This window comes from Sus scrofa, chromosome 6 (genome assembly GCF_000003025.6).
Source record: "Sus scrofa isolate TJ Tabasco breed Duroc chromosome 6, Sscrofa11.1, whole genome shotgun sequence".
Lineage (NCBI taxonomy): Eukaryota > Metazoa > Chordata > Mammalia > Artiodactyla > Suidae > Sus > Sus scrofa.
In genome coordinates this window covers 84,932,594-84,957,169 of record NC_010448.4, presented here as the reverse complement: position 1 = coordinate 84,957,169, position 24,576 = coordinate 84,932,594, and the positions used below count along the sequence as shown (strand labels likewise).

At 40.6% G+C, this 24,576-nt stretch overlaps 1 protein-coding gene across 1 annotated transcript in view; it reads right to left on the bottom strand.

Moving 5' to 3' along the window:
- STX12 (syntaxin 12) overlaps positions 1-24,576 on the bottom strand; it is a 41,409-nt gene that overhangs the window by 3,066 nt on the left and 13,767 nt on the right. The window contains exons 2-8 of the mRNA NM_001243442.1: positions 22,688-22,757; positions 21,014-21,113; positions 13,600-13,737; positions 8,018-8,061; positions 6,031-6,136; positions 2,040-2,112; positions 489-571 (exon numbers count right to left, since the gene is read on the bottom strand). Of these exons, the coding sequence (NP_001230371.1) occupies positions 489-571; positions 2,040-2,112; positions 6,031-6,136; positions 8,018-8,061; positions 13,600-13,737; positions 21,014-21,113; positions 22,688-22,757 (614 nt within the window). The remainder of the gene's footprint in view (positions 1-488; positions 572-2,039; positions 2,113-6,030; positions 6,137-8,017; positions 8,062-13,599; positions 13,738-21,013; positions 21,114-22,687; positions 22,758-24,576) is intronic.

Sequence of the window (24,576 nt, the reverse complement as noted above, 5' to 3'; positions counted from 1 at the left end):
TTTTTTTTTTTTGCTTTTAAGGGCCACACCTGCAGAATATGGACGTTCTCAGGGTAGGGGTCGAATTGGAGCTACAGCTGCCAGCCTATACCACAGCCACAGCCACGCCAGATCTGAGCCGCATCTGTGACCTCCATCACAGCTCACAGCAACGCTGGATCCTTAACTCACTGCTCGAGGCCAGGGACTGAACCCACAACCTCATGGTTCCTAGTTGGATTCGTTTCCGCTGTGCCGTGCTGGGAACTCCTAGAGGGTTGGCTTTGTAGCTAAGAGGCTTCTATACCAGTTTATTCAAAGTTTGATGCCTTTTTGTAGATCACTCTGCAAGGGAAAATACTAAAAATGGAACTGGGACTGCAATCATGACTACTTGCCTCCAGCTGAAGCCTAAGCAAAAGGTTGGAGCTGTTCTCAGTGTGTCCCTGTACTCCGATGGCCCTCAACGTCTACAGCACAAAATGACTTTCCTTGGTACCTGCTTTTACCTGATAGTAAGCAGCTCGCTGTAACTGATCAGTAGCTCTTTCTACATGCACCTCTGAGCTTTCCACATTGGCTTCTATGCTGTCTGCAAAAAAGAAGGGCAGTAGATATTTTAACACACTCAGATGTTTCAAGACTGCAAACTGAACAAAATTCTGATGCCTGGTTTCAGCACCCTCACTCCAACTATCCAGCCATGAAATCAAAAGTTACTAACTCCCTAAGAGAATAGCCCTATTCTTTGGAAACAAACACTTTAGTATTTATGAGTAGAGGGTTATGAAGTATGAAACTCACCCACAAATGGCTCAGACAACATCAGGTATATACACAGAGAGAGAGAGAGTGAGCGCAAATAAAAAGCAAATGGGGTAAAATGGTAACAAGAGGTATATCTAGGGAAAGGTTATAAAGGAGTTCTGAGTTATTTTAATTTTGGCAACTTTTTATAAATTTAAAATTATTTCCAAAGAAAAAGTTTGTTTTTTCTTTTTATGGCTGCACCTGTGTGCAGGAAGTTCCCAGGCCAGGGGTCAAATCAGAGCTGCAGCTGGGGCCTACACCACAGCCATGGCAACATTGGATCTGAGCCACATCTGTGACCTACACTGCAGCTTATGGCAATGCTGGATCCTTGAGCACTGAGCAAGGCCAGGGATGGAACCCACATCCTTACAGAGAAAATGTCAGGTCCTTAACCCACTGAGCCACAATAGGAACTCCTCCAAATAAAAAGTTTTTCTTTTTTTGCTTTTTAGGGCCACACCCGAGGCATATGGAGGTTCCCAGGCTAGGGGTCAAGTCAGAGCTGTAGCTGCCAGCCTACACCACAGCCACAGCCATGCAGGATTTGAGCCACGTCTGTGACCTACACCACAGCTCACAGCAACACCAGATCCTTAACCCACTGAGCAAGGCCAGGGATTAAACCTGTGTCCTCATGGATGCTAGTCAGATTCATTAACCACTGAGCCATGATGGGAACTCCCTAAAAAAAAAAATCTATATATATATATATCTATAGATATATATATATATATATATATATATAGGTCTCTATTTTTTAGGGCCGCACTTGCAGCATACAGAGGTTACCAGGCTAGGGGTCAAATTGGAGCTGTAGCCACTGGCCTACACCACAGCTCATGGCAACACCAGATCCTTGACCCGCTGAGCGAGGCCAGAGATCAAACCCGCAACCTCATGGTTCCCAGTTGGATTTGTTTCCATGATGGGAACTCCCTTAAAAAGTTTTTAAAAAGGGTTTCTAAACCCACAATTGTGCAAGTTTCTGAAGATAAAAACTGGGTAACTGACAGCTATTTCCCTAAATAGCCAAAGACTTAGCAAGAGGCTATGGCAAGCAAATGGAGCCAACTATTCATGGAAGCCTCATTTTAACATCACATTTGACAACATAAGGAAATTGCTTAGAAAATGAACTTAATAATTTTTAAATGGTATTCCGAAATTCCTAAGACACATCTTCCTGACCTCTCTGTACATAAATACCATCAACTCGCCTTTATATTAAAGGTATCAATAATACATACCAATTAGATCACCCTGGTCATGGATCATCATGGCCAAATCTTTAAATATCTGATTGACATCCAAAATGTCAGCCTAAGAAACACAAAATAAAAATCAACTAACATCAAGCGACATGTTAGAAAATTCGTTTCTCTACTTACCTAAAGTTTTGGCTATTAATGTTAACACATTTGTTTTTATTTTATTTTATTTTTAGCTTTTTAGGGCCGTACCAGCAGCATATGAAGTTCCCACAGGCTAGGGGTTGAATCAGAGCTACAGCTGTTAGCCTACACCACAGCCATAGCAATGCAGGATCTGAGCCTCAACTGTGACCTACACTACACCACAGCTCACGGCAATGCTGGATCCTTAAACCGCTGAGCAAGTCCAGAGATTGAACCCATGTTCTCATGGATACTAGTCAGGTTCATTACTCCTGAGCCACGACAGTAACTCCCACATGTGTTTTTAAAGTTTATAAATCATGCTTTCTCCATAAAGAGCAAATGAAAGTTAATCATTAACATTTACTAAGTGACAACTATTTGCCAAGTACCATATACCAGGAAGGTAATTCCAAGCACAGACTTTAGCTTCAGAGGATTGTTGATCCTCCACAGTCTTGTTGTACAACTTTAAATTAAGAATTTCTCTGTACCTCTTCTCTAAAATGTGGACAATGACAGTACCTATCTCACAGGCTTTTCAGGAATACTCAATAAAGTTCTTAGAACTGTGCAATAAGCACTTCATAAGTGTTAGCTCTTAATAACTATCACCTAACTGGTCCTCATGACAACCCAATGAGACATGTATTATTCCCATTCTACAGAAGAGAAAATCAAGACTCAAAGAGGTTAAACGACTTATCCCAAAGTAGCTCAGCTAACAAGTGGCAAAACTGAGAATTAAAAAGTTCATAATGTTTTGTTACTATGCCTCCTCAATACTTGAATTAACCATTCAGTTACTCTATGAAGTAAGTATCTTTGAGGATAATGAGGTTCAGGGAGGTTATGTAACTTGTCTAGTCACATAGCCGATCAGTGAGGAAACTAAGCATTGCAGCCAGGATTATATCCCTGAGGTCCATGGTCTTTCAATTGCAATGCACTACCTCTCAGAATGTACAGTACGAAATGATGCTTTCAAAGCAATGACTTCCTAATCATAACTCAGCAAGAATAGTTCTTGCCAGCATCTCAGTAACTTGCGAAGAGTCTGCTATAGTTAGGACAGACTGCTAGTTGCTGTGAATATAAAAGGGCTTAATGGAGTGGAGTAATCAGTACACAGTAAGATAAATAAGAATAAAGAGTATTACATGGGAAATGACTCATGAATGGTATAGAAAGTCAAAAAAGGAGGGACTATGGCAAAAGAGATAGGAATTAAGTTGTGACAGAGCAAAAGAAGTCATATTAGCTAGATTAAAGAGCAAACAGCCCAATTTGGCTATAATATAGATGTGATATTATGATTCATAGTAAGAAATATATATTTGGTTTTATCCCATTGTCAGCCCAGAGCTCATAAAACCCTTAAAATTTTCTAAGTGATAAATGAGATAAAGATGTCTGTTGTTATTCATGACAGCCTCTTTCAACCATTCCTGAGTTTGTTATTAGCTTGACTTTTGGAAAACCCCTAAGGATGGGGGCTGGTTGCCAGGGAACCAACCAGGTGATTAGATGGTTGGAACTTTCTGCCCCAATCTTGACCTCTGGGGAGAGAAGGGAGGGCTTGAAGTTAAATCAATTACCAAGTGCCAATTATTTATTTATTTATTTATTTTTGTCTTTTTTCCTTTTCTAGGGCCGCTCCCACGGCATGTGGAGGTTCCCAGGCTAGGGGTCTAATCGGAGCTGTAGCCACCGGCCTACACCAAAGCCACAGCAACGCAGGATCCGAGCTGCATCTGCGACCTACACCACAGCTCACAGCAATGCCAGATTGTTAACCCACTGAGCAAGACCAGGGATCAAACCGGCAACCACATGGTTCTTAGTCGGATTCGTTAACCACTTAGCCATGACAGGAACTCCCAGTTATTTAATCAATCATGCCCAAGGGACAGGGTTCTGAGAGCTTCTTGGTTGGTGAACACCTGGAGAGGGCACAGAAGTTCTGTGCCCCTTCCTACAAACTCTGCCCTGTGCCTCTCTGCCATCTGGCTGTTCCTGAGATGTATCCTTTTATAATAAACTGGTAATCTAGGGAGTAAGCTGTTTTCTTGAGTTGTGTGAACTGCTCTAGCAAATTAATCAAACTAAAGGAAGGTGATCACAAGAACCTCCATGTCAGTCAGAACCACAGGGGACAATCTGGACTTGTGACTGGTATCTGAAGTTGTGTGTCTGTGTGTATGTGTGTGCGTGTCCTGTGGGACTGAAACCTCAACCTGTGTGATCCGATGTAACTAACTCCAGGTAGAAAGCGTCAGCATTGAGTTAAATTAGGACATCCCTGTGGTGTGGCAGAATTGCTTGATGGGGAAAAAACCCACACATTTGGGGGCCAGAAGTGTCAAGGTATAGTCTGAGAACAGAAGAGACACACAGGAGTGTGTTACTCCACCATTAGAATAGGGTTTGTATGTTAAATGCAGGAAATGACTGGATATGAAAATCCAGCCCTAAGGAATCTGGCCTTAATTCTGTTGAATGTGCAGTGCCCACTACACTCCTGACATACACTGCAGTCCACTCCTTAACCCTAACTCTACCCCTGCTATAACAGTATTTCTAATGTTAAAGAATCAAGCTGATGATTAGGAGCAATAGGTGAAAAAGAGAAAAAGAGTTCCTGCTGTGGCACAGTGAGTTAAGAATCCAACTGCAGCGGTTTGTGTCGCAGCAGAGGCACAAGTTCCATCCCCGAGCTGGTGCAGTAGGTTAAAGGATCTGGTGTTCTGCACCTGTGGCTCGAATTCAATCCCTGGCCCAGGAACTTCCCAATACCTCTGGTGCGGCCATTAAAAAGGGGGTGGGGGGGAAGGAAAGATATGACATCTTTGAAGGCAATAAAAATTGTTTAAATCTCCAAATAATTCTAAAATGCAGTCAGGGTTCAGAACCACTGCCACAGATGAAGGTCAGTGAAGAGCTCCAAGTTTCTCTCTACAACCCTCCTCTCCCCACTGCCCCAGGGATGGCAGTCTTCTATCTCCATGAGAAAAGTTCTTGGGTTTAAGGATATTTTACTGGTCATTGTGCAAAATTAAAGTTGGGGAACTCAGCTAAGAAAGGCCTCAATACCTCTCCCTCAACACCTACCTCAGAAACTGTTCCTATTTCTCTGACCCACTGAGGTGATATCCACAACTTGAGAGTGAACTTTGGGATGCACAAAAACGGAGCAAACATTTTGGCCTGCCTTTATTTGGGGCTATTCGGTCTAAGCTCTCTGCAGAGCTCTACCAAACCCAGAGGTTGGCACTGAGGTTCAGAGATAGCGTCTTTTTTTTCTTCTTTTTGCCATTTCTTGGGCCGCTCCCTGGCATATGGAGGTTCCCAGGCTAGGGGTCGAATAAGAGCTGAAGCCGCCAGCCTACACCAGAGCCACAATAACGCAGGATCCGAGCCACGTCTGCGACTTACACCACAGCTCACGGCAACGCCAGTTCCTTAACCCACTGAGTGAGGCTGGGGATCAAACCCGCACCTCATGGTTCCTAGTCGGATTCGTTTCCGCTGTGCCAAGATGGGAACTCTGGAGACAGCGTCTTAATGAGCAATAAAATATCTGTTTGCCTTGCTCTATTCCCTATACATACTCTCATGCAGACCATATAAGATATGATGACTGAGAAAAGAATTGGGGTATTCTCAGACATGATAGCCAATACTGTCGTAAGAGTAGTTCAAGCTCACCATGATTACCTTGAGACATAATATGCAAACTACACAACAACTCATTTCGTCTTTTTTCATAATCACCAAGAGAAAAAGCAAGGTGGATTAGAGATTACAGATACGAGTCAGACAAAAAACATGACCTGGTTCTCACCTCTAGCTGCCGAATCGCTGTTTCCCTCTCTTTAATGAGTTCCAGATCCTGTTCGGTGATGGCCACCTCATCCTCCTGGCTCTGCATCTGGTTCCACTCCTCATGGCTGCAGGGCGACAAGCACATTAGCTGATTCCTCCTCTCTAAGGTGCCAGCAAAGCCCCCCCAAAGACAGTACCAGGGTTCCAACTCCTCTGGCATCAGTACAAGGCCCTGAAGGCCACATTCTTCATCACCAGAAGCAAAGAGCTGGTAACACCAAGAAAATAAAGTCTTAGCTTTCATGGGTAAAACTAAGAGGAAGTAGAATTGTGACAGATGAGACCTGTTGCTGTTTCCATTCAGGGGTACACTCTGCAATCTTGCTGGGGCTTGCTAGACAAGCAGTGGGCAGAGATTTGAAGTCAACAAAGTAAACTAGCCTATTCTCTCCCAGGTCACTCTCAAAGTGCAAGCTGTGTTGGTCTCTCAGGTCCTACATGAGATCCTTAGAGGAGAGCAGGCTAAGCGACCTGTTGGTGCTTCACCAACTAGTCCAACAGAATCACATCTCCTGGTTTTCAGGAATCTCCTTGAGGTTACGCTTTAGGTTAAATGACTGTAAAATCAAAGTAAATCTAAGTAAAAAGCTAGTGAAATACAACTCTTCTTTTCAGGTACCATATTTAGAAGAAAGGCATATGACACATTATACTAGACCCAGAACACTTTGCAAATCCAGTGTTAAGTATTTTTCCAACAGTACGCATAAATCACACATTATCTCAACAATATTTAAAGAATTTCCTCCATGTGCTGGAGATAAAAAAACTGACTTAGAGGCTTTTGAGGTACTCATAGTATAGTGGGGGGAAGATAATATCTCTGATAAAACATTTTACATTTTGAACTAATACCATCAGTACATTTCTGTGCAATTAGTTAATTCAGTGTGGAGAAGTTAAGAAAGGAGATAGCTTTCAGATACAAACTGTTTTTCCTTTCCCAGCCACACTCAAGGCATATGGAAGTTCCCAGGCCAAGGACTGAATCCAAGCTGCAGCTGTGACTTACACAACAACTGTGGCAAGGCTAGATCCTTATCCAGCTGTGCCAGAGCAGGAACTCCTGCTTTTTCTTTTAATACTCTTTGAAGAATGTGTTGCCTCCATTTCAGAGAAAAGTAAACAGAGACCCAAGAACTTTGAAGAACTTAATTCTGAACTAGAGGTAAAATTATTTAGACCTCCTAATCTGTAGATTTGTGGGTTCATATCTACTCCTAGTGAGCTAAACACTTTTCCCAACACAGAGATATCAGAGATTTCTTAGAAGTTTTTTATTCACTTGAAATTATTCCTTCCATAACTTAAAGATCTTAGAAAAGCCCACAATTTTGATGTTTTTATTTGGGGGATTATAAATTACCCACCATAGGGCTCCCTTTATTCTTCCTTCTTTTTTCTCATTGTTTTTTTTTGTTTGTTTGTTTTTTCGCTTTTTAGGGCCAAATTCACGGCATATGGAGGTTCCCAGGCTGGGGTCCAATTGAAGCTATAGCCGCTGGCCTACACCACAGCTCACGGCAACACCAGATCCTTAATCCAATGAGCGAGGCCAGGGATCAAACCCGCAACCTCATGGTTCCTAGTCGGATTCGTTAACCACTGCACCACGATGGGAACTCTGGTCTTTTTATCTTTTTAGGGCCACACCCACAGCATATGGAGGTTCCCAGGCTAGGGAGCTGTAGCTGCCAGCCTCCACCACAGCCATAGCAACGCCATATCCGAGCCGCGTCTGCGACCTACACCACAGCTAATGGCAACGCCAGATCCTTAACCCACTGAGCAAGGCCAGAGATCAAACCTGCAACCTCATGGTTTCTAATGGGATTCGTTTCCACTGCGCCACAACAGGAACTCCTTCCCGATGATTTTTAAAATTAAAAGTAAGTGTAAAGTATAAAATCCCATCTCGACCATCCACCTTAGAATAATTCCTTTACCTGTCAAACGAGACGAGCTGTTCCTCTCTTTGCCTCTCCTCCGCCTAGAAAGCAGATGGCATCATTGCTGCTGTTATCCAGAAACATGTCACAGACACACACATACACACACACACACAAACAATGGCTTCCTTTAGCTTAGCTACAGTAAGAAGCAACATCCCTTGGCTCCAACAGGATCTGTAAGATGACTCAGGGCTCTGGCAATCTGTCTTGACTAGGAAATGGGTGTGGAGTAGTTGAAAGCAAATCTGCATCCAGTTTGGGTTCAGAACAGAAACCATACTAAATAAGATGGAGAGAACATGTAGGAGAAAGAAATAAAAATTAATAATAACCTTTTAAAATTTGGAGGGAGGTGGATTAAGAGAAAAGCATTGAAAACGTGCAAGGAAACAAATTTTCAGAACCTCTGAAGATTTTTAAAATGGACACTTAAAGCACATTAAGTACTAGAGTGGCAAACTGACTTCAAAAGTCAGTCTAATTACCTGTGTAAGAAAAAATGGTAAAAGCAATCTTTTCTTATTTTTAAAAAGCCTTTCCTTTTTATGTTAGCGATAGTTAAAAGGATAAGCAAAATAAAGAAAATTTCAAAATTCTACCCACCCAGAGGAACACTGTGGGTTTTTTTTTTTAAATTTTTATTTCCCTAGATCAAGAAACACTGCTAGTGTCCTAAAGCCTACCTATGTGCCCTTCTCCGATTACAACCTCCTCCCTCTCCTTTAAAGTAACCATTATCCTGACTTCGTGAGAATCATTTTCTTGTATATTTAAGAGTGACATGTATCCTTATTTAACATCATTTTACCTGATTTTTTTTTTTTTTGTCTTTTTTCTATTTATTGGGCTGCTCCCGTGGCATATGGAGGTTCCCAGGTTAGGGGTCTAATCGGAGCTGTAGCCACTGGCTTACGCCAGGGCCACAGCAACGCCAGATACGAACCGCGTCTGCAACCTACACCACAGCTCATGGCAATGCCAGATCAATAACCCACTGAGCAAGGGCAGGGACAGAACCCGCAACCTCATGCTTCCTAGTCGGATTCGTTAACCGCTGTGCCACGACGGGAACTCCATTTTACCTGATTTTTGAACTTGATGTGAATGGAATTTTACTGTTTGTATTCTTTCATGCTTAGATTGGATCACACTGGATTACACCAGATCCATCCCTGATGCTAAATGTAATAACAGTGGTTCCTTTTCTTTGTTGTAAGATATTATACAATCACAACATATTTATCTATTCTACTGTTAACTGACATTTGGATGTTTCTAATTTTTGACTACTACAAATAATGCTGCCATGAACATTCTGGTACCTATATCCTGGTATAAACATATAATGTTCTCTAGGATAAAACTGCTGGTTCATAAGGTATTCATGTGTTCTGAAATTATAGCCAAAATATTTTCCAGTGGTTGTTCTAATTCATGCTACCACTGGGAAGTTTCTGTTATTTCATATCCATGGCAATAACCCTCAGTGTGCACAGAATTTTAAAAAGTTGAGTACTTCTCCATTTGTTTGACCATTCCTCAAAATAATACTAAGACATTATTTGCCTTTTTCACTGTGTTGACAAAAACAAGGTGGACAAAACTACTCCTGGCACTTTAACACAAATCAAGGCAGTGGCACCCAATTGTGCTAGGATTCTTTTATTCTTTATCACCACACATGGGGGGAGGATGTTTGTCCTTAATAAAGCCATTGAAATAATTAATCAAATCTCAATACCTGTCTTTTTAATACTCTGATGATGAAATGAGAAATATACATAAAGCATGTCTGCTATAGACCAAAAAACGCTATTTGTGTCTAGGAAAAGCACGTGTGTGAATGAGTTGCTGAGTGAACTAGCTACTTTTTTTGGGGGAACAGCATTTTTACTTATTCAATATGGTTTATACTTAGATACGAAATTTTTATAAACTTGTTAAAATACTAAACTTTTAATAAAATTTGCTTAAATATATATGCAAACTTTTATATATATGATATACATAAAAGAACATAACAACAATCTATGGTTTCTCAGATGGGTATTTGAAAGACAAGTTCTTGAAAATAAACAAGGTAACCCTATCACCTCAAGGAAAATAATGGACAGTGTTTGTTGCCACAGATAAAAATATAGCTTTCAAATTAAAAAAAAAAAAATTTTGGAAATTTTGTATTTGCTGCTTGTAAACCTGAGAGTTGCCCAAAAAAGATTTTTCTGATCAAGCTGAAGATAATACATGATTTTCTGACATTGTGAAATAAAATACATCAACATTTAGAACATATGCATAACTTAGGGAACCCACATTTTCCAAACAATAAGTACCTGATGTTATAAATTGTGCATGAATAAAAGAGCCAATCAAAGTGTATGACATACCAACAAATTTCAATGTATCGGAATATGAAAAAGTCATTAATATGGTTTTAGATTCCACAATGCAACTAACTTTGTCAAATTCTGATGTAGTATCAAAGAAGAATATCAACAATGATCTGAAGAGGTTAGTTAAAATACTCCTTCCCTTTCTAGTTACATATCTATGTGAGGCTGGATTTTCTTCAGATAACTCAACCAAAACAACATACTGCAATAGACTGAGTATAGAAATAACTATGAAAATGTAGCTTTCCTCTAGCAAGCCAGATAATAAAAATACATGTAAAAACAAAAACAATGCCACTCTTCTCAGCAACTTGTTTTTCAAAAAATAGTTTTAAATATAAACTATGTTTACTATATAAAATATAAAATAGGTTATATTGGGTTTATTATTTATAAACATTTTTAAAATGTCTCAGTTTTAATTCTATTACAATAAATATCAATAGATATAATTTATACAAACAAAATCTTTTTGGAACCCTTAATACTTTTTAAGAGTGTAATGGGGTCCTGAGATCAAAAAGTTTGAGAAACTATTGTTTTATTGGGTTGTCTTTTTCATATTGATTCCTGAGAATTCTTTATATATTCTGTTTTGTTTTTATTATTTCTTGGGCCACTCCTGCAGCATATGGAGGTTCCCAGGCTAGGGGTCTAATTGGAGCTGTAGCTGCCAGCCTATGCCAGAGCCACAGCAATGCGGGATCTGAGCTGCACCTGCAACCTACACCACAGCTCGCGGCAACACCAATCCTTAACCCACTGAGCAAGGGCAGGGATCGAACCCTCAACCTCATGGTTCCTAGTTGATTTTCGTTAACTGCTGAGCCACGACGGGAACTTCTATATCTTCTGGATATTAGCCTTTTATCAGTTGTACATACAGCAGTATCTCCTTGTTTGTGATTCGTCTGTAATATTTACCATTTTCTTTGTTTTTCAGACTCACTATCTGGGATCGCCTTCCTGCTTGAAGTACATCTTTCAGAATGTTCTTACGTAAGGTGCGCTGATAGCAAACTCTCTTTTGACTGAAAATGTCTTTCATTCTGAGAATGCCCTCATTCTGAGTAGCTATTTTCTCTAGGTTTAGAATCCTAGATAGACAATCATTGTCCTCCGTAACATTAAAGACAACACTCTGCTTGCTTCAGCTGTCACTGTTGACAAGTCAGCTGTCACTCTACCTGTGGCATCTTTAAAGGTATTCTGTTGTTTTCCTGGCCCCTATTTTTTTTTTTAATGATTTTCTCTTTGTCTTTGGTGTTCTGAAGTTTCTCTTTGATATACCTAAATGAGAATTTTAAAATTTACCCTTCTTGGGATTTGTCAGGCTTCTTGAAACTGTAGATTAGGGAGTTCCCGCCGTGGCGCAGCGGTTAACGAATCAGACTAGGAACCATGAGGTTGTGGGTTTGGTCCCTGCCCTTGCTCAGTGGGTTAAGGATCCCGCGTTGCTGTGGCTCTGGCGTAGGTTGGCGGCTACAGTTCTGATTAGACCCCTAGCCTGGGAACCTCCATATGCCACGGGAGCGGCCCAAGAAATAGCAAAAAAGAAAAAAAAAAAAAAAAGAAACTGTAGATTACTGTCTTTCATCAGTTCTGAAATATTACCAGTCATCTCTTCAAATATCACTGCTGATCTATGTCTGCTCTATTCTCATTTTGTAACTCTACTTAAATCCAGTTTAGATCTTTTCACTTCATTCCCTATTTCTCATAACCTTTTTCCCGATTTAACTTCTTAACCCCTTGTCCTACATGCTGGATAATACCTTCTAATCTATTTTCTAGTTAAACCCACAGCCTTTAAGCTTTTAATTTCTACATTATATTTTTCAATTCTAGAAAATCTTTTGACTCTTTCCAAAGTTTTTTGAGAAGTTTCCTGCTTCCTGTAGATGTGTTTAAGATTCTCTTCTATTTCTTTAAACATAATAAGTACAGTTGTCTTATAATTCTAATGTATGAAGTCTTTGAAGGTCTATTTCACCTCACTGTTGTTTCTAGTAGTTCTTGTTCAGGGTTTTTGTTTATTTGTGCACCTTGGGCTGCTCACTACACTTGGAAAATTATTCGAAGGTACTCTTTTAGGGTTAGGACAAAGTCTAAATAGAGAGGATTGTATTTGCTTCTGCTTGGTACACAGGTACTCTACCAGTCCAGGACTACTTGAAACTTGAGGCTTTGGGACCATTCAGGTAGTATGAATTTGAGCAGTAAATTTATCTGAAGATTACTTTATGGTACACCTTATTATCTGGATTTCCTCTCCATCTTGCCATTCTCAATGCCAATGCAATCTTTTTTTGCAGATTGCTAGGGGAAAGGGGGGCTTATTTTTCATTTTTTAGGGCCCAGTTTAAATTGAGCCGCACCTTTTTTTTTATTTTTTATTATAGTTGATTTATAATGTTCTGTCAATTTCTGCTGTACAGCAAAGTGACCCAGTCATTCATACATACATATATATATATATATATATATACATTCTTTTTCTCACATTATACTTAATCATGTTCCATCACAAGTAACTAGTGCTCTGCAGCAGGAGGAGCACCTTATTTTAGATTATTCACCTTGTGTGGACCCTTGGCTTTGACTTTTGCCTCCCGCCCCATGACAGGAGGACCAGCAACACTAAATTCAAGTTTGCCCTCAGTAAAAAGTACTCTGCGCAAAAGCAGCTTCAGTGCTCTGCTTACCTTTATGGATTTACAGCTTCTCTTAGACTCTGACCTTAATATTTTCATGGCTCTTTGATACTTTTGAAGAGTTATGCTGTTAAAATCTAGTCTTTGTTAAGTCTTTTCAAAGAGAAGGCTAATCCAAATAACCTAGCCTGGTATATTCTAGGAAATGGATTTATTACACTTTGAAGTTTTTAACATAATATCAACATAACAATAAAAAGAAAAAAAATTACAAGTAATTTTACCTGTCACTTTCGTAAATCGTTGTACATATTTCTTTCTAGTCTTTGACCACACGCACACTTTTTTTTTTAAAACAAAGCTTATACCAATCTGACATTGTCACAGCAGTTAATGTCTATGTTTATTATTTGGAGGATAGTAAACAAACACAAATGATAAAAAATTTAAAAAACAACAACAACAACAAAAAACCTTAGGAAAGAACATCCTGACATTTGCAAAGGTCTTCTTTCGGGAATAAACTTACAGAAAGACGAGATCCAGCTCTTGCTCTGGCAATACTCTCCTTTTCCTTTTCAGACACCCTTCTCTGCACAGCCTGGAAACTGTTTAAGGCTGCAGAGAAGTCATTCATGAGACGTTCCTTCTGAAGTTTCTGCTGGCGCTGAGGAAATTAAACAAGAACTTGAAATTTCATATTAACCTAGAATCATTTGGGGGTTTTTTTGGACATCATTTTTTTAAATTGAAGTAGAACTGACATACAATATTAGAATTATTTGGTTTTAATTCCAATTAAAAGCAAAACTATGCCCCCTAAAGATTTCCAACTAGGAAAATTACTATGAAATAGGCTCTTCCCTAAATTAATAAATTTGTTCTTTGCTAACTCAGAGTTTTCCTTCATTCATTCTGACAAATCTGGGACTTGTGTGTCATTTACCTTGTAAGGGAATCTCAGAGGGAACTGCAATTCAGAATTTTGGTTCCCTGGAGAATCTAAAAGCAGAAAAACACCTATGGACTCAGATTGGACCCAAACAAAGATGGTGTTCTTGCTAAAATGTTAAAACTGTATTAATCTATACTGAGTTCTCAGCTTACCTGAAACCCATACAATCATTTTCCTTCACACTGTATTGAGGTTCAAAATCTCTGAGAAAACTACTTTGTACGGTTACAGGCTACCTTTTCTAAGCTTACTGAAACTATGTCTCAAAAAACACATATTGGGAGTTCCCATTGTGGCGCAGTGGTTAACGAATCCGACTAGGAACCATGAGGTTGCAGGTTCGGTCCCTGCCCTTGCTCAGTGGGTTAACGATCCGGCGTTGCCATGAGCTGTGGTGTAGGTTGCAGATGCGGCTCGGATCCCGCGTTGCTGTGGCTCTGGTGTAGGCCGGTGGCTACAGCTCCGATTCGACCCCTAGCCTGGGAACCTTCATATGCCGCGGGAGCGGCCCAAGAAATAGCAAAAAGCCAAACAAAACAAAACAAAACAAAACAAAACAAACAAACAAACAAAAAAACACATATTGAGAGCATTTGCTGTGTGCTGAGAACACAGAAGTAAAAACTCACTCCTGACTTCAAATAGCTTACCATCTATATGTAGATAAAGAATTTACATACACAAGCAAAAAATCAGTAATTTGCTATATTCAACAGTACTATAGGCGTTCAGAGGCAAGTATAATCGGTAAGACTCCAAGTGGCCAAAAAGGCCTCAAGAAGAGGTGGACATTAAAGGAAGCGTGAATAGCAGAGAGAAGGGGTAAGGTAAATTCAGGCAAGAGAACAGTACGAGCAAAGGTACGGTGGTAGAAATTTACAGAGGATCAAAGACGGTTTGGCTGGAACCAAAGGCTTTTTCATGAAAATAGCTAAAAGATAAAACCTGAAAAGCAAGGAAGGGGCTGGCCACTGAAGGTTTTAAATGTCAAGCTAGTGAGGCTGGGATTTAACCTCTAAAGAACAAAGAACAATGAAGATTTCTGTGAAGGGAACATAATAGGTACAAAATGGTAACTTAGAAGAACCAGTCTGTGATGCTGTACACAATGGAATGGGAAAAAGAAACAAGTCAAAAAGATGACAGTGATAATCTATGTTTAAGGTGCGGAAAACAAGGTATCAGTAATGAGAACCCAAGAAATGAATCTAGGAGTTCCCGTCGTGGCTCAGTGGTTAACAAATCCGACTAGGAGCCATGACGCTACATGTTCAATCCCTGGCGTTGCTCAGTGGGTTAACAATCCGGCGTTGCCTTGAGCTGTGGTGTAGGTCATAGACTCAGCACAGGTCCTGTGTTGCTGTGGCTCTGGCGTAGGCCTGGCAGCTACAGCTCTGATTGGACCTCTAGCCTGGGAACCTCCATATGCCGCGGGTGTGGCCCTAGAAAAGGCAAAAAGACAAAAAAAAAAAAAAAAAAAAAAAGGAAAGAAAGAAATGAATCTAAGAAACATTACATAACTGGCTGTGGGGAAAAGGAGATAAAGTCAAGAAATGACTCAAATTTCACACCTGTGGGGAAAAGGAGATAAAGTCAAGAAATGACTCAAATTTCACACCTGAGAGTGTGATAGTACTAGAGAAAGCAAATTTAATTTTTTTTTATTTAAAAATTTTTTTTGTCTTTTTAGGGCCACAGCTGAGGCATATGGAGCCTACACCACAGCCAGAGGAACTCCGGATTCTTAACCCACTGTGCAAGGCTAGGGATGGAACCTGCGTCCTCATGGATACTAGTCAGATTCTTTTCCACTGAGCCATGATGGGAACTCCCCAGGAAAGCGGATTTAGGTAAGGAATTTGGGGGGGGGGGCATTGGTTTTTTCTTTCTTTTTTTTTTTTTTTTTTTTTTAGGGCTGTACCTGAGGTATATGGTGGTTCCCAGGCTAGGGGTCCAATTGGAGCTGTAGCTGTACCCCTATGCAATAGCCACAGCAACTCCAAATCTGAGCACATCTGCAATCTACACCATAGCTCACGGCAACGCTGGATCCTTAACCCACTGAGAAAGGCCAGGGATCGAACCTGCGTCCTCCTGCATACCAGTCAGATTCGTTTCTGCTAAGCCATGACGGGAACTCCAAGGTGAGGAACTTTTTATCCTTTTTCTGGGATTTTAACTTTTACATAAACATTTTAACAATAAGGGGGAATTTCCCAATCTCACTATCCAAAAATACTATCTTTTAAGTATATCATTAAAATTTTCCATGCTACATCTTTATAATTATGGTCTTTGTTACATAATATTCCATTAAGCTGATTTAATAAATTTTATGTAAACATTTCTTCTAGGCTGTTCCATTTTTGGGGGTGAGGGGCTGCACCTGTGGTGTATGGAAGTTCCCGTCCAGGGACTGAACCCAAGCTGCAGTTGGGGCAACACCAGATCCCTAACTTGCTGCACCATGAGGGAACTTCCTAGGTTGTTCTTTTTTTTTCTTTTTTCAACTGCACCTGTGGCATATGAAATTCCCAAGCCAGGAGTCTTATTGGAGCTGCAGCTGCCAGCCTACACCACAGCCACAGCAACACCATATCTAAGCCGCATCTGCGACCTACAACAGTTTTCGGCAACACCAGATTCTTAACCCACTGATCAAGGCCAGGGATCAAACCTGCATCCTCACTGACACTATGTCAGATTCTTAACCTGCTAAGCCACAATGGGAACTCCAGTTGTTTCATTTTTAACTATTCTAAATAAAGCTAAAGTGAGACCCATTGCAACGACTAATATTTATACAGTGCTTATCATGTACCAGTACTGTCATAAGTACTTATTTTATAATAACTCATTTAATCCATACATCAACCTACAAATTACTATTAAGTACTATTAGTAATTTGTATTACTTACTATTACAGCCCCAATTTTACAGGTCAGAAAAACAAGGCACAGAGAGGTTAAGCAATTTTCCTAGGATCACACAGTAAGTAGTAGGGAGAGAATTTAAATCCAGGAAATTTGGCTCCAGAGTATATAGCTGCTTTCTCTCTTAGAACATTCTTCCCCTCAGGACAAATCTGTATGAGTGGGAATATTAGGTCAAAAGGCACAAACTTTTTTATGACTGTAAGCATTGTCAATCAGCTAAGTGAAGGAGTTTGGGTGAAACAGGAGGAATTCAGTATAAGCAACACATTAAATTTTAGATGAGGTTAGTATACTTGAGAGGAGATGTCACAACAGGAATTGGCAATAAGAGCCAATTACTTAGAGGCTTAGGGACTAGGACTGGAAAAAGATCTGGGGGTCATATTCATGAAGGTGACATGGAGCTCATGAAAGTAGAAAAAATTCCTGTGGCAGAAAGCATAGAATAATAAAATTAAGAGGATCAATGGAAGAGCCTTGGGGCACACTCACTTCTAGGAAGATACAGATTCAGAGGAGGCTGGCACAGGAGAAAATAGGCCAGAAAGGGATCACCAGAGCAGTGGGACAGAAGGAAAGGAGATCGTGGAAAGAGGAGAGAAATTTCAGTGAAGACAGGATGGGCAAGAGGATCAAATGAAACAAAGAAAATAAAACAAAAAATAATAAAATAATAATAATAAAAACAAAAAAGGCCACTAGAGGAGTTCCCATTGTGGCACAGTGGGATCATGGCATCTCTGCAGTGCCAGTACACAGGTTCCATCCCTGGCTGGGCACAGTGGGTTAAAGGATCTGGTATGCCATAGCCATGGTACAGGTCACAACTGCAGCTCTATCTGATCCCTGACCCAGGAACTCCACATGCTGCAGGGCGGCCCTTTAATGCCACTGCATTTGGCAGTTGGAAGAGCACTGTACTGATGTACTGATGATAGTACACAAGTATGACAAAAATGTTACAAGTAGGATGTATGGTTTGATGTATCGTCCAGTAGCAAAAAAAATGGGTGACAGGGCTAATTAGATAAAGAAATGAAAGGGAAAGGAACACTCAGCACAATAGGAGGAGGGGAATCAAGAATTTCTTCTTTTTTTTTTTTTTTTTTTTTTTTTTTGTCTTTTTAGGGCCGCACCTGCGGCATATGGAGGTTCCCAGGCTAGGGGTCTAATCGGAGCTGTAGCCACCAGCCTACTCCACAGCCACAGCAATGCAGGATCCAAGCCACGTCTGCAACCTACACCATAGCCCACGGCAATGCCAGATCCTTAACCCACTGAGCGAGGCCAGAGATCGAACCTGTGTCATCATGATGCTAGTCAGATTCATTTCTGCTGAGCCACGACGGGAACTCCTAGACTCCCTTTTTACTACTACTAAAACCATCTATCAGTGTGTATTCCCTAAGTGCACAGATGGGAGGAGGAAAAGGGTGATTTAGGAACAATTTTGAGATATTGGATGGCAAAGGGGAAGTGGGCCATGACTGAAATATCAGCATGAGTAACAACTAAAATAACAGCACATACATGGATAGCCAGAGTGTTTACGTTAAGGTTACTACTTTGTAACAGGATGACAAAACACCTAGTTTTGGTTCCTTTCTTTTGTGCAAGGAGGCACCAAAACTTCAAAGGCTGAACATGTAGTTCATTACCCAGCTTTCCAGGTATGGGTTAAACTGATGATTTTCAAACTTTTTTGACAGAAACACAGTAAGAATGTGACATCTTGACCTAGTACCATATATATACAAATCTATAAAACAAAAGTTTCATGTAACAATATGTATCCGCGTTACATGGTTACACATGTAGTATTTCTACTCTGTTTCAATTGTTTTAAATGCTGATCACAACACACTAAAATTATTTGAAAAAAAAAAAAAAAAAGGAGTTCCCTTTCTGGGGCAGTGGGTGAAGAATCTGACTACAATGGCTTGGGTCACTGCAGAGGTGCACATTTGATCCTGGTCCAGCACAGTGGGTTAAAAGATCTGGCATTGCCAGAGCTGTGGCATGGCAGCTGGAGCTTAGATTCAGTCCCTAGTTGGTAATTTCCATATGCCACAGCTGCAGCCATAAAAAGTAAATAAATTAAATTATTTTATGTTTCAACAGCCACAACTCACAGGCAACTTGAGTCAGAGAGAGGCTTCTCTTTAGAGCTATCAGAGCTATCAGAGATAGGATATCAACATACAAGAAGTTCAATAATAAAAAGCAATATAAGTTATGTGCTCCCATGAATGGTAAAGAAGCTCAAAGCAAAATGGAATCACAATAGGCTAAGATAGATGGAGAAGGTTTTTGTCCTGGAACAGAGAGGTTTTGAGGCAGACCATGAATAATAGGTAAAAAAGTCAAGCCACAATGTAGGGGGCACATCTGAGTTCAGGAACGTGTCAAGAAGAGGCATGGCATATCACAGGAACAATGAATTCCAGTAAAGAGTGTGTGTTTTTAAAGGATTTAAATAGACACTGAAGGTCCTTTTGGCTCTCTGAGCAGCACCAAAGCCGTTGACAAAAATGAGTGCCTTAAGGTAGCAAAAAGGGAGCCAAGAAGAAAGTGGCTGACCCATTTTCTAAGAAAGATTGCTATAATGTGAAAGCACCAGCTATGTTCAATATGAGAAATACTGGGGAAAAAACTAGTCACGAGCACTCAAGGAAGCAAAAATGCATCTGATGGGGTCATGTGTTTGAAGTATAAACCTTGCTGATCCGCAGAATGATGAAGCCGCATTTAGAAAATTCTAGCTAGGAGTTCTTGTTGTGGTGCATCAAAAACGAATATGAGTAGTATCCATGAGGATTTGGGTTCGATCCCTGGCATCACTCAGTGGGTCAAGGATCTGGTGTTGCTGTGAGCTGTGGTGTAGGTCACAGATGCGGCTCAGGTCCTGCGTTGCTGTGGCTGTGGCGTAGGCCAGCAGCTGTAGTTCCAACTTGACCCCTAGCCTGGGAACTTCCATATGCTGTGGGTGCGGCGCTGAAAAGCAAAAAAAAAAAAAAAAAAAAGGAAAATTCAAGTACTGAGGATGTGCAGGGCAAAAACCACCTAACCAACTTTCATGTCATGGATTTTATCTGTGATAAATAATATGTGCTCCATGGTCAAAAAATGGCAGACTATGATTGAAGCTCATGTTGATGTCAAGACTACCAATGGTTATTTGCTTCATCTATTTCTGTGTGGGTTTTACTGGGAAAAAAAAAAAATGCAACAGATTCAGAAAACCTCTTAGGACCAGCACCAACAGGTCTGCCAAATCTGGAAGAAGATGATGGAAATCATGACCCAAGAGGCGCAAACAAACGACTTGAAAGAGGTGGTCAACAAACTGATTCCAGGAGTTCCCGTTGTGGCTCAGTGGTAACAAACCCGACTAGAATCCATGATGACGTGGGTTTGATCCCTGGCCTTGCTCAGTGGGTTAAGGATCTGGCGTTGCTGTGGCTGTGGGGTAGGCTTATAGCCACAGCTCCGACTTGACCCCTAGCCTGGGAACCTCCACATGAAGCCATGGATTCGGCCTTAAAAAGACAAAAAAAGAAAAAGAAAATGACCTGAAAAGAGAAATCTTTTTTCCTGAGTATTTCTAAATGACTCATGATGTAACATGAAAGTGACTGCAAACTATAAAGAACGTTTGCTTGAAATTTATAGATACTGGATATAAAACAAACTAGGATCAAGGCTGAAAGCATAAAGCTGCTAGTCAAACCCCAACAAAACGCAAACATTGAGATTCTTCAGTTAAACCCATTTGACTAATATACTAATACATTATTGCTAATAACAGCAGCAGCTCCCACATACTGAGTACCTACTACATGTCAGGCACCTCACAAGATCTGGTGCATATGTATGTTCTTTCTCTTGTCACAACAGACACTTGGCCATTTTATGGATAAGGAAATTAAGGTTCACAGAAGGTCTATCTAGAACCAAAGGCCAAGTTTCTTTTGTCTCACACACTGCCTTTCCATTAAAATAAAGTTCTTGCTTATCAAATAAATAAACCCAATACCCAGAAAATACCAACCTGTTCTGAAGTAGATAAAGGAAGGGGCAAGGACCCTAATTCCTTCAGTAATTCATTTGTTTCCTTGGCAAGCTGATTTGTAGAGTGTTGTAACTGTTGCCTAAAAGAGAAAAGATATGTTTCAGGAGACCTGTTATAGTTATAGTATCAGTTTGTTCCCAGAACCTCTCACTAGGCAGAATGAAAAGGCATCTGAAGAAATGGGTTCCTTGATGCCCAGGTTCACAACAAAATTCAGGAAACAGTACCTGGTTACACTCCCTTCCAGCTGTCTTCGTATTACTGAGTAGAAAGAACCTGCCTCAAAGAAACCTGCTGATTAGGTATTTTAATTCTTTGGGGAGAAAAGAAAAGCATTTTCAGCAGTTCTGATAGAGATATAAGAGCAACCACTCCCACACCTCAATCTAATAGTTTTAACACACTGAATCACTCCCATAACTCTCACACTGAATCACCCAGGAGTTCTGGACAGTCACTGCCTGTAACAGCCCACTGACTAGCAACAGAATCCAGGCACTGGGTTGGGCGAAAGGTGCATTAGAAGCACAGCTTCTACCCTGGGTAACAACCTCTAAAGATCTACTCCCACATTCTGTCTTAAAGCTGCTGCTTTTTCAACTTTAACCTTGGCTCCCTACCTGGCCTTTGTGCTTGATTTTCTGGCTCTTCCCTCCAAAACAAATAAGCCCTATACTGCGTAAAAAAAAAAAAAAAAAAAGTAAGGAGCAGAGGGGGAAAGAAATTAAAGAGGAAAGAGTATGTGCTATATTAAGTGGAAATGCAGGGTAGCGGAAATAACAAAAAGATCTTCCTTCAGTCATTGTCTCCTCTACTATCTGGTCATTTCTACAGAGGTTTTAAGGGAGGACAGAGAAACCACACAAATTATTAGTGTTTTTTCACTGCAAAGGGGTCCCTGAGATTTAAGGAAACAAAAACAAAACAAAAAACCAAAATAAGAGAGTCAAAACCAAGAGGGAGTCAAAATAAACAATCAAACAAACAAACAAAAAAAAAACCCAAAGAGGGAGTCAATCAGTAGCCTGAACATCCCAGACAGCACGGACATCTGCAGAGCTCACATCTCCCTGGGAAAAGCTCAAGGCAGTAAGTTACTTTCCACTTCACAACGTCTAGGACAGGAAACAAAGAATATGATGCAGTAGATTCTAAAGATGAAAATGAGAACTTCTAAAAGCAGAGATGGAGTCAAGAAGAACATGGTAAAAAGAATCTACTCTACTATTCTCTTGCTCAGACTCTCCTCAGGTCTTTCTGAATACATTTTCCTATTATTACATATAGTTGGAAATCCAGCTAAATTGGACAAGCTCTGTAGATCATCAGGAGTCCTCTGCCAACACGGATGCTCATTAAAGCAGAATGTAGTTTTAAGAGTGGTAGGGATTCTCTCTCTACTTCCCTAAATTGTTCTGCTAAACTGCCCAAGGCAAGAAAGAAGCAGAGTTCAAGGACTTTGAGACACAGAAGAGATCACAACCCATTAATATATTTTGTTGCAACTTCTATAGATCCCGCTATGACCTCATGTCCCACCACCTCTTGTTCTGACTCCATGGGCCTGAAACCTCAGCTGCCCATGCAGCAAGGACATTTAGTGTGTCCTCAAAGGGCCCTCACAAATCCCAACCTTGTTAGCAGGTTACTCACAGGTTTTCCTGTAACTTGCTGGAATCCTGCTTAGTTCCCAGTTGGCTCATCAAATTCTTTATCTGAGCAGCTGGGGAGAAGGGGAAAGAAGGTTTATTAAAAAGAAAAATACAGTCATCAGGAGCACCTACTTCTCAGATCACTGGACGTTCCACATCCTGAATAAGTACAAACAACTAATAGAAAGCATGCTATGATCAAGACCTTGACATATACATTCTTTTCGAAAACTACTTATGCGGTCTGTCTTTCTCCTACTAGAGTAACTATGCCACCAAGCAGAGGATGGTGGTTTTGTTCGTCACTTCATTTTGCTAGATCTCTATGGCACTGGTTAAAATGTCACTTTTATTAGAATGGCCTTGATACCAGGTATCAATTCACAACAATAAAAACTTAAATCCAGAGTTCCCGTCATGGCTCAGTGGTTAACGAATCCAACTAGGAACCACAAGGTTTCGGGTTCAATCCCTGGCCTCACTCCATGGGTTAAGGATCCAGCATTGCCGTGAGCTGTGGTGTAGGTCGCAGACGCGGCTCGGATCTGGCGTTGCTGTGGCTCTGGCGTAGGCCAGCGGCTATAGCTGCGATTGGATCCCTAGCCTGGGAACCTCCATATGCCATGGGTGTGGCCCTAGAAAAGACAAAGACAAAAAAAAAAAAAAAAAAAAAAACCAAAAACCTTAAATACACTAGTACACAATAATTTTACATAGTAAATATTTCTGGAAAGACAATGTACATTTATTATTAATAATAAGTTACCACTAATTGAGCACTTCTTTGTGCCAAGTACTATCTTAGGAGCTTTGTACGTATTATCTTACTCGTTTTCATAGTGACAGTCTGAAATAGATGTATCTTCATTTTTCAGATTAGGAAACACATTCAGAGAAGTTAAGTATCTTCTATAAGGGTACACAGTAAGTAGCAGGGCAAAAAATTCCATCCTAGGTACTTCAGACTCCAATGCCTATGTTCTTTCAGCTATGCTGTCTGTAGTCAGTGGATCATTTTGTTCGGATTTCTCTACCTTTTCCTAGGTATTTTGCTAAGAGTAGAAATAATCATGTTTTAATGCTAATGTTTAGGCCCCTGGCCCTGGACTAGGAAAGCAGAGGTCCAGAGGAACTGATTTCCTATCCATAAGGAAAAACACTCTTGGAGTTCCCATTGTGGCTCAGCAGAAGCGAATCTGACTAGTATCCATGAGGACGCAGATCGGATCCCTGGCCTTGTTCAGTGGATTGAGGATCCGTTGTTGTCATGAGCTGTGGTACAGGTCGCAGACCCAGCTTGGATCTGGCATTGCTGTGGCTGTGGGCTATGCCACAGGCCAGCAGCTACAGCTCTGATTCAACCCCTACCCTGGGAATTTCCATATGCCACGGGTGTGGCCCTAAAAAGACCCAAAAAAAAAAAAAAAAAAAAAAAGGAAAAACATTCTTAACACCAGCCGGCCTGGGAATCTGAACACCCTTGTCCCTCAATGATTTCTGTGATAGGAATAGAGCCCTTGATTTCTTGTGCTCTGCTTTCTATTTTATTTTTTTGGTTGGAGGGGAGGATGAGGGAGATTCATTCATTCATTCATAGAGGTTGGAATTTTATTGTACGACTTTTTTGTTTGCTTGCATACTTGCATTTAAGAGCATTCACTGTCCTCTGCTGTAAGCAGCTGGAACTCAGAACACAATAATAGAGTACTCTTTGCCAAGGGAAACAATCATCTTCAAGTTTCACTGGAACTTCAAGAGAGAATAGAACACAATAGGTATATGGCTCCTCCAGTCAAAAGACAGTCTCCTTTGTGAGGGCCTTTCCTATCCTCTCAGGATTAATGTGAAGTTGCACTTGTGAAACACCAGATTGCTAAATGACTGGTTTAG